The 18948-nt window shown below is 41.5% G+C and overlaps 2 protein-coding genes across 3 annotated transcripts; both read right to left on the bottom strand.

Annotated features, from left to right (window-relative positions):
* Positions 1–484: 484 nt before the first annotated feature.
* On the bottom strand, positions 485–5075 carry sumo2a (small ubiquitin like modifier 2a). The gene is made up of 4 exons (XM_086120882.1): positions 4975–5075; positions 4419–4550; positions 2320–2391; positions 485–893 (listed from the first exon to the last, which is right to left on the bottom strand). Exons 1-4 carry the CDS (start codon positions 4993–4995, stop codon positions 828–830), a joined length of 291 nt encoding a protein of 96 aa, XP_085977008.1. The 5' UTR covers positions 4996–5075; the 3' UTR covers positions 485–827.
* Positions 5076–6256: 1181 nt separating this feature from the next.
* Positions 6257–18722, bottom strand: gga3a (golgi associated, gamma adaptin ear containing, ARF binding protein 3a). Of its 2 annotated transcripts, XM_086120744.1 has the most exons (17): positions 18665–18722; positions 17882–17966; positions 17636–17711; positions 17115–17213; positions 16917–17040; positions 16265–16371; positions 15554–15634; positions 15324–15461; positions 15135–15216; positions 14469–14582; positions 13067–13282; positions 12009–12079; positions 11670–11935; positions 10760–10965; positions 9182–9351; positions 7782–7892; positions 6257–7656 (listed from the first exon to the last, which is right to left on the bottom strand). In XM_086120744.1, exons 1-17 carry the CDS (start codon positions 18699–18701, stop codon positions 7543–7545), a joined length of 2097 nt encoding a protein of 698 aa, XP_085976870.1. In that variant the 5' UTR covers positions 18702–18722; the 3' UTR covers positions 6257–7542. The 2 variants fall into 2 exon arrangements, with proteins under 2 accessions (XP_085976870.1, XP_085976869.1); XM_086120743.1 differs by lacking the exon at positions 14469–14582 and having other exon boundaries at positions 18665–18720.
* Positions 18723–18948: the final 226 nt, after the last annotated feature.

Here is an 18948-nt window from a genome sequence, read left to right as displayed (position 1 = left end):
TTAATATTCTTTGAATAATGTATATTTTTAAACTTTCTGGTTTTCATAGCTTATTGGCGGGTTATCAGCATATTTTAAGATTTTTTTCCCTCACTATTTGCAGTTTGGCCCACTCCCTATAGCCCACCGTTAACGGGGGTAGATTGTATACCCATTTTCCTTACTCCACTACATTACACTGTCTAGTGTTATTTCACCAGTTAATGAAACAATTGTTTTGAGCAAACGTTTTGTCAGTCCCAATTAATTCAAATAAAATAGCACAATTTAATAAGGAATCTATAGTTTTTAAGTCAGTGATGATGATGTGCCACACGTGAGCGTGCATAGTATGCTGTCTGTGCAATTGTCTGGCGACCACTCTACTGCTCATCTGTGGCCTTGAACAGTCTGTGCAGCATAGAAAATAGGATGGATGTGTGCTTTGAATTTGAATCATCCCATCCTTTGTTTAATTTCGTATTACTTAAAAACAGACACGTGCTAAAAACAAAAGGCTCAATTTATTCCAATACATTTTCATAACACAAAGAATTTAAAATGCAGGGCTGGTTGATGAAGAACAAAAGCTCCACCTGAAACCATCAATGATGGGGGTATAAAAACTAAGGAACTGTAAATCCGCCCACCCCACAACTGCTGAGAGAACAAACAAGTTGACATGAGTGAGTGACTGTGTGTAAAGAGCTACAACAACTGTGCGGCTGCTTGCTTGCGGCATGACGCGTTCCACTGGCTGATAGCATATACATGACGAAAAATGGGGGATAATGAAGACGCTCAAGGACATGGAAAGGGGAGGTAGAGATGTACACAGGAAACAGTCTTTAAGGAGAACATCCTCCGGTTTGCTGCTGGAACACGTCGATCGTATCTTCGTCTTCCATTTCCAGCTGAAAACAAATTTTGGACGTCAGGTGAGAGGTTCAAGATCCGCACTCCAATCAGAATGGGTGGCAAATATTCATCCATCCATTTCTATAGTCTACCCTAGCTGACTTTAGGCAGGGTACACCCTGGAATGGACGCCGATCGATGACAGGGTGCATAAACAAACAACCATTCATACTAATGTCTTTGGACATTTTCAAGTCTTCAAAGAACCTCACAATCATGTTTCTGAATGTGAGATGGAGGAGGCAGGAGTACCAGTTCCGGAGAAAACCAAAACAGGAAGGCGTGAGACGAGAGGCAAACCAGTACCTCTCTGTGAGGCGGACACGTGAGGTACTCTTCCATCATGCTGCGCCAAAAGCTAATGTAGAAATGACTAACAATGCAAAACAGTACTACACCACGGAAAAACGACAATCACTATAATACACACATTACTTAAATGAATATCCCAAACTTAGCATTCATGTTACAAAGACAGATTTCACAATGTTTGACAAATTTAGGCATAAAATGATCAGCAGGAAATATTTGCAGAACTTTCACAATGTCACCGCAGCTCTTCACAGGACAAAGAACAATGTTTGGTTACTGAAGACAAAATGGATGCCACACACGTCCTTATAAAGGAGTACAACCAGGTCATATATATTAGGGCTCCGGTCACTGTCATTTTTATTTTAAATTTTTTTTAAAGAATTGATTATTTTATCAACGATGATCATAAACACACCAAATACTGAAAATTGGTACCGTTGAGTACTGGGATCAATTTCCAGATATCAGGAACCTGTACCATATCGATTCAAACGTGAAAAGGTATTCATCCCCAGTTGCTTGTGTTTGTTAAAAAATATACATCTACGTCAAAACAGACCATGAGAAAATTATTGTCCATGAAATTGCAATATTGAATAAAAAATAAAATGAATAACATTTTCCAAAAAGGTTAAGTCCTACTAGGGACCACTGCGTTGTGCTGGAATGCCAGTAATCGATATTTCTGTAGAGTAAAAATGTCTGTGTTGATGGCATACATGGTTCCGGAAAAGACTGAGTTATGCGTTTGACTTTTTTCCCTCCCCAGCCCTAATAAATGTAAATATATATGGACATTGTTTTCATGCCCAACAAAGGATGAAAATATGGCCCGCTGCAGGAAAAAGAAAATCGTTATTGCACAACAGACTACGGCTCATCGTCCACACAGGATTTCCATGAGAAGGTTTGAATATTACAAATATTACAATTGTATGTAATGGTCTGAGGATGAATAAGTGACTCATCTTGGCACGGATCCGTTCTTGTTTGTAGCTCTAAAAGCTCCCACACTCTTATTTTAGGGGTTAATGTAAGTTTTCCACCGTGGGGCATCAATATTACTCAAAAATATAGATTCAGAGAGGAGAGTCAAGTTGTTCGTACCTGTGAGGGCGTGTCCGTTTCATTAATCGGCTGGCCATCAAACCGAAATCGTATCTGCCTCATTGATAATCCCTGCGGAAAAGGATAAAGAAATTATGGAACTATACATAATTATATAACTAATTCTTGACATGCTATTGTGATTTGGACACCATATTCCAATGAAACATGATACAAAAATTGTGTGATATTATCTCACTTTCTCTCTAATCTATTTTTTTCAGAGACAATAAACAGTACAAAATAATACAGAGGCAAATGTAAGAGGTACAATATAAGGTGTTTTTTGGGGGGTTAGTGTCTTGTTACATAATTTTAATGAAATTACTATAAAACCTATGCTTAATATTATTGTAAATAATTTGTGTACTTATTGTATACATGTGTATCCTAACAAATCTCAATATAGTCAAAATGTAACTGCTATTCAAACAGTGAATCTCATTCAGCTGTTTTTTTTGTTAGCGCTAAGCTGTCATCTTCAAAATTATTCTAAAAAAAAAACCATGAAATCACAAAAATTTATTTGGGTTTTTTTCATGGAACCCATTGAATTTCCAGCTCAATTGACTGAAGTGAAATGGAAGTATACAATGCATTCGTAACTCATGGGAGCCACCTCGTGGACAGAGAGAGAAACGAACAGAAGATTTTTTTTTTTCTGGCAACACGATGGGACATCTTGGGACTAAACAGGATTGCGTTGCATTGCCGTTCTGTCAGTTTATTGGTAACTATTTTTGAAACTGATGCATTTTAAGAAGGGGGGGCTCTTAATGACATGGCATGTCATTAAGAGGAAGTGGTCACCATGGTGATTTTTTTTTTCACTACTCAAAATACATTCACGCACAAATGACACAAACCTCAATTTGTTAATTTTATCTCAGCAGTATGTTTGAAATATTGTAAGCTGTGAAATCTGGTGATCGGCAAGTGAATTTTCATCGCTGGATCGTGAAATCAGCGATTTCCAGAACAAAATACAGACAATCTGCTCTGTAAGAAATTTGGCCAAAGTCTTTTACACTCTCTCTGATTGTTTTGCTTTTTTCAGCCTAATGATGGATAGTTTACTGATGGTGACATTGAGTAGAACAGTCGAAATGAAATACTGTATTTTCCGGAATAAAGTCGTTATTTTTTCCCCACATGCTGTGGTTTTTAACGTGACGCTATTTATTTCAGAATTTTTACTGAAGCTGCTCATTGCTGATTTGCTCATTGTCTCGTCACATCTGACAAATGAAATTACCGAACACGTCACAGTGGACCATGTGAATGTGTCCTCATCTTACTGAATATTCATTAGCTATTTGTGGTTGGAAAGTGCATGCATGAGGGAGGGGCGTTGTGATGCGGACGTTTATGTGCATAGTGGCGCACGGCTGTATAAGGAGCCTATGAATGAGAATTTCTCCATTGAGAGACAAATAAAGGTTTTCTTATTCTTATTATTCTTAAGAGGGCAAAAATAATAAATAATCCTTGAGTTGATGAGCATAGCGAACAATTGCCAGAAATACAACCATCTCTCCAGTGTAACGCCCATCTCTCTATTATTTGTTTGGCTACCAATTCCCACCATCACAGGCACGGACGACAAGCGGTATCCCGGGGGACAGCAACTCCATTAAGCTACTTCCAGTGCATAACAAACGGGTTTCCAAAGGCTGTATTGGTGTGTGCGATGAAGAAGGCTGTACAAGCTCGTTGCCATGCATGTGTGTGTGTGTGTGCGTGCATGCATGTGCGGCAATGGGTCGATCACGGGAGACTGGTTGCTTGAGTAGATCTTTGGTCAAAAAAAAAGTTCGGAACCCCTGCTCTAGACCTTTTATCTGCTCCTTGTAAATGGGATAATGAAGGACTAGAAGGACCTTAGAGCCATTAAGGTCATTGTATGAATGTCCCAATATCTATGGACAGGTATGTACATGAAGCGTAAAGGCAAGTTGTATACTTAGCATTTGTTTATTTTTATCAATGCTGGTCTGTCAAAATACTGTGTCTTCACATGGAACTGGTCCTTGGTGCAAAAATGGTTGGGGACCGGACCGTTGATGTCAAGGGTTGGAAATACAGGTGATGAATCTCACCTGCCGTTCACAATACGCTTTCATCAGTTTGTTGAGTGGAGTGTGCCTCTTGATCTTGAACTGCACCACCGAACCGTCCTGTCCTGCCACCTTCAGGTTGATGTGCTCGTTGTTCTCCGTTTTCAGTCCCTCCTAGCAGACACACACAAACAACGGAGTTAACAATGTGCCCCTACATACGGCCCGCGGGACACAGGTTGGCCCCATCACCGAAAGCATTACACAGTATTAGGAAAGCAGTCATTGACCTATTCAAAACATGAATCCCGGCCTTCAGCGTGTTTAACGCTTAGAACACCCCCACTATAATGAGAGCAAGCTCCCGCGCGACGATTTACGTCAGGGTTTACATTACGGCAGTAATTCCGAATTCCGCTTCAAGCTTGCCATGCTAATTATGCCGCTATCTCGATTATGCGTTTGCGCCGGCTCCTGCAGCTAAAAGGTTTTTTGTCGAATTATTTGCTACGGCTCCGATGGTATTATTTCGTCTGATATCTGTGGTGATTAATGTAAACACAACGCAGGTATAAAGGCGTACATGTGAGCCGTTTACCTTGGGCTTCTCATCTGCCATGGTTGCTGCGTTGTCTTGTCTGCCGCTCTGCAGCTTGTTTTCTTCGCTTGGGGGCTTCTCCCCTCCCACACCCCAAGTGACGGAACGTTAGCGCCACCTAACGTGCTGGGGACACAACATGGACCAACATTCCCCGAGGTGTTAAGTAACGAAATAGATTTACTCCGTTACATTTACTTATGTAACCTTTTTGCAATACAGACTTTTACCCACTTACAATGAGCAACATTTCCTACTCCTTATCTGCAACGTTCCTTTGGTGTTTTGCGTGACAAAAATTATTGAAACTTTTGTTATAAATGTGCTGAATTTCTTGGGCCATTGATTTATTCACAATTTATTCTAAATCATTGGAAAATTTTGGGGTTTTTTTGGTGTAGGTCTTTGAAAATTGGGAATAATAAAAAAAAGCCGTTGAAATTGTTTTACTGCTTGAGAGGCTGAATTTACCTCATAATTCAAAGTATATTTATTTTGTCATTTTCTTGTCTGTCTTTGATATTTATTGTAATTTGCTGTGTGGCTCTTAATATGTATATTTGTTCTTTTAATTAAAAATAAAAAACAGGGAAAAATGCAATTTGAATAATGAAACGGGGACAAGCAGCCACATAAACACACACAGAAACTAAGGCAGGGTTCCCACTTCTCTTGAAATTATTTTCCACAATTATTTAATCTGTTACAGTGCGAGTCAAGTCCTAACAACATACACTAAAGTGCAAATCGATTCTCATCATTCACCCCAAAAAGAGCCATTAAAAAATAACTTGTTTGTGAAGGTCACAACACTGATACTCACTTGGATGTTGGAAGTAAATCAACACGATGCGATATGGCTGACAGACTAATGAGCTGCTGATGGGTTGGTGAGAAGCCAAAGTTCATGGTAGCCCCCACGGCAATGCCGCAGCCAGGTTGACTGGCCCAGGTAGCGCGATCTAAAAATTGCATGAAAAACCGAAGCGCTGCTCGCTGTACACATGTACAGTATTTTAATAGAGCTCAACTTATATTAGTTTTTCCTCATTCACACATCGTCTGCTTCTGTTGTCGCGCAATGTAGAAAATACAAAACGCTGAGTGAAACATGGCCGAGTAAGACTACTGTTACCCGTCGCGACAGTAACGCTCTTGAACTGAGAGTCTCTAGTTTTGCTACTTCTTTGGGAGTAAATACATGATTATTTAGGTCGTTTCCAAAACATAATTGCTCTGAGAAACTTGTTATTGTCCAAAAAAAAAAGACCAAAAAACCAAGTTTGTATTCCAAAGATTTTACTCACATTTGTCATCACCTGAAAAATAAATATTCTTTGAGTCATTTACAAATCATACAAATACTTAAAGTGTAGTCAACATCCCAGAAGGAAGCACGTTTCCCCACCAAAAAAACAACAACAAAAAACACTTGACTGTCAGAAGTATTTTATCTCTAAATATCCTTTTCACATACAGTAGGAAACCAAATACAGGCAAATTAAACTAAGACCATTAACAGAGTCAAAGAAGAGACTGATTGCTTTGTGCCTTCGAAGAAAAAAAAAAGACGATCACCAAGTAATAAGCCGACTGTCTTCATGATGCAGGAAGTAGCGTTTCTTCTTGTACATGAGGACCTTCACTCACATCCTTTGTACAGTATGTCACAGTACACACGCAAGTAAAAAATGTAACCCTTACAGCCACCACAAATAAGAATAAATAGTCTGTGTATCAATAAATAATTAAGTACAACACAAGTGGACGAATAAAAAGCAATTTTGTATTTTTTGCAAGTCGGGCTCCTGCCTTCCTTGGCCAAAAGGAATGATTCGTCGCAGACTGATAAACAACAACAACAAAAAAGTGTTCATCTTCACAAACAAATGTGGAGCTTTTTTTTTGTACCTTAACAAAACGCGCAAACATTTTGACTTGATGGAAAGTCAAACACGATATGAGAGCAATTAGACACAATCAATGATGTATGATTTGTGATCACAATGTGGGCTCTGTGTACCGTCGTGAATGTTAAACTTGAGCGAAGGCAAACACTGCATCAAGATGTCTATTCCGGCACACCTTCAACTCCAAGGTCCATTTGTTTACATTAAATGAGGTATAAAACTGAGCAATGTTAGAAGTACATGTTATATAAAAGTATGGGAAACCGTACAGTTTTTACCACACTTTGAACAGGAGATCTGTGTTGGGAAAATAATTCTGTTTACAGTTTAGTTCAGTACTCTTTAGGAGCACATTTTGTCATATCTTAAGTTGGATATGAGTCGGTTATTGCTGCGGTGTTAATTTTAAGATACATACACGCCAGAAATGCAGGACTCTTTAAGTACTAGTATGTTGATTAAACTCAGAAACTAGGTCAGCTGTGATTGGTCATCACCAGTCAACACCAAGTGGCAAAATGGCCGCCCCCTGAGCAGGAATGAGAAATGCAGTATTGGTGAGTGTGGCATATTCCTGACAACTGTTACTTTCTCATGGACTGCACTGGTAAATAAATCCATTTTTTAAAAATAATCCAGGAGGGGGTGTGATGTGGAGTCACAGGCCCCCTCCCAATCTGTGAGGAAGTGGAAATTCGTTCACTTCCCCGACGTCTGTGTACGGCTGCTCATCCAGCGTGAATGTCAGCTTGTACCTCATCCGAACCTTTTCCTGCCAATCATGAACACACAAACACACGGGTGTGTACAAGCGCAAAACAGAAATCTTATATTAATGAGCAAAACAAATGTATGAAGCTTTTGGGGGGGAAGAAACAGCCTCGGGCTAAACACTACCTTGTGAGGATTGGCAAGCAGCACGACCTGAGTGATGACAGCGGGAGGCAGGATGGGGTTGAAAGGAGCTAGATGTGTCCCAGAAGGCGGCTGCAATTTCACTTTCATGGTCTAGACAGGAGCCCACACACACACACACACACACACACGCGTGCGCGCGCGCGCATCCGCGCACAACCAGAGTAAACAGGCAGCTGCACTCATATTTACCCAAATTGATCAATGCACGGTTCTGAATGATGCTGCCAGAGTGATGCTGCTATGAAGTGACGTATTGTACCGATGACAGAATTGATTTATCTTCCCCAAACTACAGCCAATTTTTTGTGGGTTTGTTTATAACTTGTTTTTTCAATCTCTTGAACTTCAGAAGAAAAACAATACTAGACATTAAAAAAATTAAAAAATCAATTGATTTGTCCTGCTAGTTTTTTTAAGTATTCCATTTTTCTCATTTATACTCACAATCGACCGCGGCATGCATTTTGACTACTTGCAAAAAATAACGAGTGCCACAGAGCCATATTACATAATCCGTCTTTACTAAGGTACTAATGCTCTTTTCTGATTGAACTGTTTGGGAGGAATATATTTCTCTCAAGGACATTGACTCGCCTAGTGTATGAAATACAGTGATCCCTCGCTATTTCGCGGTTCGTTTATCGCAGCTTCAGTGTGTGTGTGTGTGTGTTAGTGCGCTCTGCTCAAGCGCAAAGGGCCACATGGGGCAATTTATATACTGTATATATATATATAAATTGTGCGCTACTTCGCGGATTTTCGTTTATCGCGGGTAGTTTTGGTCCCCATTAACCGCGATAAACAAGGGATTACTGTATGCTCTTTAAATAAAGCTGCCTTCCCTTGGCTTCACAATATGTCTTTTCATTGTGGTTGTAATTTGCGATGGTATCATGCTGAGAGCTGTTCAGCATATTTTGGACTCGTGTAAAGTAAAATACAACTTGAATGTCATTGTTACGTTAAAAATGAAAACTAGCTGGGCATCTCCTCACACAGTTTTGCAGGTTAAAAAAATAGAAATATAAGCTTTAAAAACAACTGTTAAAAATACAATTATTTACAAAATGCACAAGTGTTCACAAGTTTGGAAAAATACATTCCATGGTCTTTTGGTTTTTTTTTTTAATATTGATGAATGGAAAAAAGTGGGTACTCTTTCATCCAGGGCATGAGTCATGCTCAGACATTTTTTGCTATATTTTGACATTCTAAAAAAGGCATGGAAAATAGTAGTAGAGATAGTTCTTGGTATGGCGACGTTTTACAACTCATTACAGGGTAAAACCAGAGCATATATTAGCTTTTTAGACAGGATGCCAAAGTAGCGGAACACAGTGTGCAGCTGTCCAACATCAATTCAATTAAGGAGGTTTTACCTTGGGAACAGCAGCCTGCAGTACTATGTCCTTCACAGGAAGCGGGGATGTATTCAGCATGGAGGCCACAATTACCAACACGTCAGACCTGCCGGGTGGACAGTCACTGGCGAAATGCAAAAGTAGACGAACGCCACCTCTGTCGTATGCTGTGACTGGACATATCTTACCTAAAAATGAGGCAGATCATCTTTAGTTTAAAGCGAGTTCATTCATTTACTTGTACTAACTTTGTACACGGCATATTCCACATGCTGCAGATGACATCCCAATAATTTGTCTTTTTTTTTTTTTAGTTGGCAGAATGTACGTCTTCTGTGGCCACCTGTTGCCATTCATACAACAGAACATGGTAAATGCATCTATAAGTCAACTGAGACAAAATCGTTATTTCAGTTACTCCAATGTGCCTTGTTTCAATTAAGGTTGAGAAACATTCATTCATAGATTAAATCATGTGTTCCACGCACCCACTAATGCTGACGTCAGGCTACACGAATGTAGCCGAATTTTGAGCCGACAGCAAGCGTAGTGCCTCGTAGCCGCTTTTGACTCATCTTGACGCGTCGTAGCCCATCAAGTGTGACGTACTCAATACGACCACGACGACGAAAGTCCAGCATGTAAGAGGTTTTTGTTCGTCTTGCCGCATAGTGCGACATGTCCTACCTCGCCCTTCGATTGTTTTTTTGGCATTGACAAGAGACTGGACGTGTCAAACATAATCACAACGTGTGGTACAGTATTTAAAAAGTGACTTGAACAAAAGGGGAAATACTGGAAAGCATACGTAGCATTTGAACTCATGTTAGGCTTGCTAACTGCAAAGCTAGTCGCTGATTACCAAACGAGGTGGCATTGAACATATTTGTTACCTCAAATTCTTTATGGAGAATAGACAGTCTAAACCAGGGGTGGGCAAACTTTTTGGCTTGGGGGCCGCATTGACTTTTAAAAATTGACAGAAGGGCACGAGCTATGGTACATTAAAAAATATATATATTTAAAAAATGCATTCGAGAACAGTTTTGTTGATCACCTAATTAAGCCAGTGCATTGCTGCAGAACGATACAGAGGTCCGTAGGTGGTAGATAAGATCTCTAACCCCCCCCCCCCCCCCCCCCCGTGCTCTGCAACTTCGAGTCAATGCGCCACCTGGCGTTGAAATGCCTGTCATTACAAGTCCAAATGAAATGAATGCAATCATTCATATCGAACCTTAATTGTGTACCGACCTTCGGCGGGCCGGATTAAAAAGACCAATGGGCCGGATCCGGCCCGCGGGCCGTAGTTTGCTCACAGATCTCTAAACAGTCCTTTCCCCAGCATCCAGGAATGAGTACAAACGCTCTCTTTTTTTTTCTTGTTCTGTTTTTTAGCCTTTTCTGAGCATAGAAACAACACACATGCACATAATGGCCCCGGGGTCTGTACAGTGACAGACTTGTAGTGTGAAAATCCCACTCAGTCCAAGACACAGAACGATATTTATCTGGTAGTCTGACAGCACGGCCGTCGTGAACGACAAAAAAGTTGCATCGTTTTACACAAAACCTAACACAAGCAAACTTACTCACTTGGTTTGACAGCATCCAAAGGAACAAAGAGATCAGCGAGAGACGTCTCATCTCGCCCGTTTAAAGAGATCTGATTATTGTTGGATAGACTTTGAGCTGGGGAGCAGCTAAGTGTGACTGGAATGGCTTCTTGGTGTAGGAGATTGGCAGGAGAACACAAACTGCCACGCTTGGCTTTCGTGTTGTCAAAGTGCACCCCGGGGATGCTGTGGGCAGAATCACATAGACCTTCAGATGAATACTGCTCTGGCAGCAGATTACCATTCAAAGAGGCGACAAAAGCGTCGTCATAATTAATCATTTATGCTCCGCTTAACTCATTAAATGCAGAGCACAATTGGAGACAGTTTCTAAACATTCAAGGGCCAAGAATGAGCTTTCTCACCCCCCCCCCCCTTTTTTTTCCCCGACATGCTCAAGGAGTGCCAATGACGCAAAATTCACAGTCGATGGTAGGAGCGCACCATTTTAGATTTAAAATAACCTCTGTTTCCCAAATGTTTACAGTGGGGAGGTAGGACTTAATTCTCATGGTGGAGCACGGTGGCCCTCAAGGATGATTTGCAGTCGGATAATCTGAAGCGTATATTTAAACAGGGAACATGTATTTATAGAATTCACATACTATATGTTTTGATAGCAGAAGGATCTGTGTGCACAGTACAACAACGTTCTTGGAAATATGACTAGAATGACAATGGTGTGTGTGTGCGTGTGTGTACAGTTCCAAAATCTGGCATGGGGCCTGTGCAAATGAGGCCAACGGGGAGCTTCTGCTTGCTGACATTTGAAAAAAAGATCAATGGCATGATCAAGAATATGAGTTAACTCGACTTGCATCATTATAGTGTCGAATACACAAAAATCGGGAGTCGTTCAACCCCTGGTTAAAATACCCCCTGCGATTCACCTTTTATTACCGCCTAAATCAAGCAGGGCTAGGTCTTGCTGACTTTGATCCAGTGAAGATGGCACCAATGGGGAAAGCTCTGCATCGGCGGTGGCTGACAGTAACGAATTCACTGGGACCGGTGCGCTCAGGACTGGACCCATTAGTGTCTGGACAGTGGACGAGGACGAGAGTGGTGTGGCGAACCCCAAGGCAAGGTTTGACATGGGGTCTGCGGGTCTAACTTTTGCGGTGGTGTCCAAAAGATCCATGTCCTGATTATAATTCTGAATTAAGAAAGGAAACAATGAGACATACTGGCAAAATATTAGGACAGATCGTTAATTGTGTTCAATGTACCTGGGAGGGCTGTGGGGATTTGCTTATACTTGTGGGTAGAACGGATTCAGTGGCAACAAATCCTGGAGATTCTGTGAAGAACATACAACGTGTAAAAAAATAAATTAATACATTTTTAAAAATCAGTCAACTCGATCTGAAGCAGTGAGTAGTTTGTTGTCGGTGGACGGGGGATTAGCAAAGATAACCAAAGGTCAGCTCTGCCACATCAATCTTTCATCCCAGCAAAGCCAGCAGGTTTTAAATTAACAAGCTTCTTGAGCTTTTGGGAGACCCTTATCAGGGGGGAACAGAATTTAAAAATCCCCGGCCACACCATGAGGTATGCCTGCACATTTGATCAGCGCTCAATTTTGACCTGACAAAATGAGAGATTCATTGACTAATTCAACAATACATTAATTATTCGGTTTGTCATTATAGGAAGGTATGCCACTGAAAGCGGTTACTAATATGTACAAAAGTTCGATATGACGCCCATCCCACCCCCCCAAAAAATGACAAAACTGAGTGAGCATTTATCTTTGTTAAAAGAAATATTTTGAGGGGGAACAAATTACTACCTCATTCTTGTCAGTGCGCAACGTGTTGAGTGGAATAATGGATATGCCCATGGCCACATACTGAAATTTTATATTACCGGTATTCATCTATTTTCTATTGCGCTAGTCCTCATTAGGGTTGCAGGAGCACTAGAGCCTATCCTCCGTGATTTTGGGTGCACGCGCGTGCGCACACACACACGCACACACACAAACTACGACTGTGATGCCCTTTCTTTCATTCAATTTTAATCTGATGAATTTTGATTGTCCCAACATGTGTTTTCATCAATTCAGTAAGGTCCTTGGAGGACTTCATCAAAACATTGATTCACAAAAGCTGCCAAAACATTTTGATCAAATACCAACGCACATGATTCTCATGAACGAGCACGCAGAATATTTCTGTTTTCTCGGGCAGAGGGCTCATATTTTTCTTGTCATTCACTGCCAGCAGTATGACTCAATCGCCTCCCTCTGGCATTGAACACTGACAAACGCTGAGGTGAATGGTACCTAAAGTCAGCAGCTCTTCATCCAGGAGAGAAAACGATGCGGGCACCTTGTCAGAGCTCGCAGGGGATGGTACAGCAACAGCGGTTCCGCATAGAAGATGAACATGAGAAATCGCATTCGATGACGAATCTTTCTCTCCTAGTTGGGAGAAAGCTGGGATGTCCACGTCTGTTGCCAAATCAATCAGACTCTCTGTTCGGGGTGTGCAGCTGGTGCCTATTGCGAGGAGAAAAAGTAGTGAAAGCTTGCATTATCAAAAGGTCAGTTCACATATAAAAAGTCAAAAGTCATATCATGGCGCATATTAGTATTTTCTTTATTTTATCACCAGTGGCATTTGCATCACACACGGCATCTTTTGTCTGACCTCTGACAGCAATAATGTGGAGAGTGCGGCATGTTGTCCGAGCTACAGAATTATTACAGACCCCGGGGAACCGATTATCTTTCCATGTTATAAGCCTGAGTGAAGAGCAATGGACTAAAGCAAAATGAGGGTATATTGGGCATCTTTCCTACAAATCTAAAACGTAAATCATAGTTGAATGTCACTCTCCCCTTGAAATTGTAAATGTGGTTAAGTGCTGTTGTAAAACACAAGGGACAAGGATCCGTCTGAGGACCCAGCCTATGAATTTGGACACAGCTATAGACAAGCAACTGAAGTGTGTATTCTGCTCATATTTAGTTATGATGAATAACTTTTACATGCTCGCAGCGAGACTCTGCGTCTTTGAAGCAATCATCACTTAAAATTGGAACACTCCCGACTGGAGACCTTGTAGAGACGCACAGACATAGGAACGCACCAGTTTGATACAACTAAGAATTAGTTTAGGACAAACGAAAGTCCTGATGCCTCACCATGAGTTTTGGTACCGCCCTTCTGATAATGAATCCCTTCCTTGTTTGCACTCGTGACCACCGCAGCCATTGTCTGTAAACCGCGGGTCCCCTTAATGTTCTGCAAATAAACCCTTCGAAGGTACTGTTCATCGACTCCAGCCTGTATTTGGATAACCAATATCCTCCTCGTCCGAAATTCAACGAACACGTGGGGGAAAGAGCGCCACTTTCCCCCGACATTTGGTGACCAAGGACAAGTTAGAGCCCTGAACCGCAAACAGTCACGCATTCATTTGGGACGGAGGAGGAAGCCGAAATAACCTGAGTAAATCCACGGGAAGCGCGGGGAAAACTCGACACAGGAGCCGAGATCTGAATCCCAAACCTCAGAACTGCGAGGCAGACGTGCAAACCACTAGAATTCTCTGTTTCTCTTGGTGGAAAAGAGCCAATAATGTTTACTATCAAGTTGTAAGGGAAACCACTAATTTTACAGGACTGATAAAATTCTCAGCAATACAGTAAAAGAAATGCACATTAATATTATTAACTATACCTCGTTTGACTGCTGATGTTGTTTTAGTCACTCCATTTATGGATTGGCTTTCCACAATTCCCTTGCAAGAATTAATTATACTGCTGAGGTCATCGTTGGCCTGCAAGATGTCGCCTGGTTTGATATGAGAGTGGAGAGATTGGCATGAACCTTATGTCACTGTTAAATCCCAACACACACAAAAATAATTATGAACACCAGAAATTGAACGTTGCATTTGAAATCCGCCACCGCGATATTGCGCACTTAGAATATCAGGCTCGCCTCAATTCCATGTCACGGGAACAGACACAACGATTGACTCCGACGGCTCCCCTCGGCTACATGCCGGCGGCTACATTTGCCACGAGACATCGGCAAAATGTGTTGCGGGCGGGCCGCCGGCGAGACCCTTAACTCTGCGCCGCTGCGAAAATGTTTTGTGTTGCACTGTACGTTCTGTTTTTGGTCAACTGTCTTTTATTTTTTTGTTCTTTGTTTTGAAATATCTTTCGGTAATATGAATCACGTATAGCACATTGACTGTACCCGTGTGCGATTGAAACACAACTGCACTGTAAAACAAAGACCCCCCTCGAATAAGGTAGGATGTGGTTGTCTAGTCTTCCACAAAACCTCCGGGCAAGCAAAATCACAGCATCACGCTCAGCTTAAAAGACTTCTCACCCAAGTTGGCGTCGTTATCATCAGTCTCTGTAGCAAGCTGACACATTGTTTGTCTCAGCTTGTCACAGTCGGAGTACAACTCCTGTAAAATATAATGTTGCTAGTAACGAGGTTGAAGTACAAATAATGGGTTCAAAGTTTGTCAAAGATTTTCATGACCGGCTATTAAAACGTGTGTGGATAACAAACCCCAATGAGCTCTCTGTCAGCATCCGCGGAGTCTTCAGGGCTGAAGTAAGCCAGCATCTCATTAAGGAGTTTGACACTGTTATTGGCCGCCTCCAGTGTGCTTTTCTGCTTCGCCATTTTCTGTGTTCTCACTTCATCCTGCAACCGATGAGGAGTTACACGGGGCTCATTAAAACTACCATCACCATTTGACTCCCCGATCGGCTCGATTTTGAGGGTGACTGATTTACCTCCTTGACCATGTTCTTGATGAGCCGATTGGCTGCCTGCAAATCTGCCGGCTTTTTGCTCTTGAGCAGCTCTGCCAACTGCTGCAATGGTGAATTTTATTTTATTTTTTTTTTACACATTCTGGGAACTGTCCAATGTTGCCCCTCAGCTAAAAACACCCCCCAGCCCAACACACACACACACACACACACACACAAAACAGAAAAGGCCCAGATTTTTGCCATAAATCAAATGGGGGAAAAACATTTCGGTGTGACATCAATTATCGTCAAGAGTGCAAACAAGATAAGAATAAGATGAAGAGTACAAAGCGACAAAAAGACCATTATGTGACCCTTTCAAAATACCTCAGAATTAAACAAAGAACATTCTTTATTTTACAAAATGAAATTCCATCTTTTATATCAGTCCCGAAACGCCTTTGTACAAATAAAGGCCTCCTTGATCTGCAGATGAGTAAATAAACATCCCATGGCAGTCAGTATCTGTGAAAATCAGCTTTCACAATTTCTGACAGTCTGACTTGCTCACGCACGCACTGGATACTGTGTACACACAATCAATCATAAACAGCAACACACTAACGTGTAAAAAAAAAAAGCGATTAGAAGACAATTTAAGGATAAAAGGAGACTGAGGAGGATGATCAGCTAGGTGCTGAGATGCCATGTTCAAACAGGTGTGAAATTATTCAAAACGGTTGCTCTTACTCTGCTTTTGTGCTCATCATCAAACACAGGACTCTTTGGCTGCTGAGGCTGAGATGTTGGCACGAATTTTGCATCCAGAGAGATCTCTGGGTCGGCTAACACAATGCCTGAAAATGTGAATGCACATTATTTGACAACGTCAAACTACCTCATAAATTTACATTCATAATAGCATGTACAGGAATTCTGTACATGCTATTACGGTTTTTCACGGTTAATGGGGACAATGAAACACCGGCAAGGGGTTGGAGCGCAGCTTAACTATTCAAAAAAAGTTAGTGCTTAAACTAAAAAAAAAGTAATCGAGAACACTAAGATGGAGTATGTGAGGCACAAAAAGGGAAGGTGCTGTGTGAGGACACATGATGCACAGCCAATCAACTGACGGGGTAAATCCACTCGTGCTCTCATTGGTCGATGTCGCGTCGGCAACCAAACGGGCCTTGAAGAGGACCCGTGGCATGTACAGTACAGTACAGGCATGTACAAAGCCTCTGAGTCGTTTTTATTTTCTGATTATTATTTTTTTTTAAATGAATATAGTAATTTGGAAAAAACCCGTGACGCACTGAAGTCGCAAAAGGTGAAGCGCAAAGTGACGAGGGATTACTGTAATTATAATCTAGTAACATTCCATTGTACTCTTACTTACCTTGACTCTTCAACATCTGGTAAGCCTCACAGATTTTGGTTTCCTCAGGTAGATAAATGGTCCAGCCGTAAATCATCTCAATCACTTTTGATTTCAACTTGACAGACACTTTGTCTCCTAGATACTGAAAGGGGCAAAAAGCTCCGGATGATGCAAAATCCAAAGTAAAAATTGCTCGTCGCTTTTGGTGTCACTCACTTTGGGTGAGATCACTTTAATGAGCTCATTTAGAAAGCGGAATTTTCCCACTTCGTTCTGAAACCTCTGGCCGCAATTCTTCATGCAAGCTTCCAGTACCTGTTGGGTGAGAATCAACAAATTAATTAAATAATAATAATGATGTCGAAAGTTGCCTTTCCGATGTGGAGGTCACAGGCAGCTGAGAAGTTTCAAAGCTGACAGCCAATTAGCAACATTTTTGCTCAATAGGTAAGTTCATCACCATTTTTATGGCCTTTTTAATTAATTGTACCACCCCCTGTCAGACTACCCTTACAAATATCAATTTGTGACTTGTGTGGTACAGTTGCATGCTATCATATTGTGTTTGTGTTGATGGCTTCTATCACTGCAAAGAAATAGAGCCAGTATTAAGAGGTTGATTAAGTTAGCTAAACTCTCACTGAAGGCCCCGGCACCAAATAAAATGAATCTAAAGCACCCCCCCAAAGAAAATTCTTTTGACTCAAGAAATTGCATTGTACATAAAGATGACATACCATCAAGGCTTGTAGAGCCTCCCATTCCTGTGGTGAATGGACCTTGTGTACCAAGAGTCTTGCAGCTATTTGCGGTCTGGGAATTTGCGGCACAACAATACAAACATTTATCATAACGTTCACATCATAGAGAGCTGACAATTCGCTTTGTCAAGCACAACGAGCAAAAACTGAGTAGCCGCATTGTATGGGTGTGCTTGGTCATTGTGGGAAATGTTTGCACTGATTGTATCAACGTGATCTTACCCCTCGAGCTCCTCATTGATTTGGTCGCAGAATCCCGCAATACACTCCCAGTCTTCTTGTCTGTTGGAAGGATCGGTGGCCTTGTCTGGATGGGGGAAGGAGGTCAACGTGTGAGGTGGTGTAATGATACAGGGATGCACAACATAAAAGTAATAAACGCAGTTTTAAGAAGAGTGATGGGCAGTAGCGGCGTTAAAAGTAGCGGGGTTGCTATGTTGGCTACATTTTTAAATATGGTGGTCATCGCATTGCTGTTTTCATCAGTAAGTGGGTCATTTTTCGGGATTGGAACTACTTCCCTGATCACTGATGCGGTTTGTTCACAGAAGCCACTGTTCCCCGTGTAGTTGTGCACCTTTAACTGAACGTGGCATACATTTCTTAATAGACCAAATATTCAATATTTTGTTTGAAAATAAAATTGTCCACACAAGGGTAAGCCTGTTGCTGCTCCTTTGCCGTAAAACGTTTAAGCCGACAGGCGACTGGGGCTGAAGGTATTAACGTGTAGTGACAGCGGGAGAATTAATTAATATAGTTGGTCAGGTCAAGAACTTTTGAAGCTCAACCACAAGAAAAAGTTACTTCCCCTCAGTGCGAGTGACAAACGGGCGAATCGTCAACAGCTGTGTCAGAGCGACTTTTTCTGTCAACACGAAACTATTCAAACACAAGCTTAACATACATTTCGCTCTCAGCTACCGAAGCAGCTTTGACAACAGACAAATTTTCTCTTTTAGGGGAATTTTATATGGCTGAAATGGACTTTTAAAGTGTACTTACTAAGCCAGGACTCGAGTGAGTCGCTGCTCGCCGCCATGTTGGCGCTCCTATTCAAGCAAAACAACGCCTCGTTGCCGATGCGTTCAATGACTGTCGGCAAATAAGTGACACTATAACTGTCATGACCGCCTCACCCACAACTGTCCGAAGTGTGAATAACCTCGCTATGTGTTATTCGAGTTTTCATGACGGTGGGCCTCACCATACCCGGATATTGGCATTTTTTTATGATTATTTTCAGGGCCTACACGATTAAATCGGCTGATTATAACCCTTCAAACAAA

The sequence above is a fragment of the Hippocampus guttulatus genome, chromosome 9 (assembly GCF_054856545.1).
Source record: "Hippocampus guttulatus isolate MCC_2025c chromosome 9, RoL_Hgut_1.0, whole genome shotgun sequence".
In the NCBI taxonomy this organism is placed as follows: domain Eukaryota; kingdom Metazoa; phylum Chordata; class Actinopteri; order Syngnathiformes; family Syngnathidae; genus Hippocampus; species Hippocampus guttulatus.
This window is presented reverse-complemented; position numbering and strand designations above follow the sequence as displayed.

What these genes read in the sequence shown, in the direction of transcription:
- sumo2a (XM_086120882.1), bottom strand. Translation starts at nt 4,995, where the DNA reads ATGGCAGATGAGAAGCCCAAG. An exon ending in TGGCAGATGAGAAGCCCAAG is followed by an intron (nt 4,551 to 4,974) that starts GTAAACGGCTCA and finishes TGTGTCTGCTAG; the next exon opens with GAGGGACTGAAAACGGAGAA. An exon ending in AAACGGACACGCCCTCACAG is followed by an intron (nt 894 to 2,319) that starts GTACGAACAACT and finishes ATTTGTTTTCAG; the next exon opens with CTGGAAATGGAAGACGAAGA.
- gga3a (XM_086120744.1), bottom strand. Translation starts at nt 18,701, where the DNA reads ATGGCGGCGAGCAGCGACTCACTCGAGTCCTGGCTTA. An exon ending in CTGACAGAGAGCTCATTGGG is followed by an intron (nt 15,217 to 15,323) that starts GTTTGTTATCCA and finishes TATATTTTACAG; the next exon opens with GAGTTGTACTCCGACTGTGA. An exon ending in TTTGGATGCTGTCAAACCAA is followed by an intron (nt 9,352 to 10,759) that starts GTGAGTAAGTTT and finishes CCTCATTTTTAG; the next exon opens with GTAAGATATGTCCAGTCACA.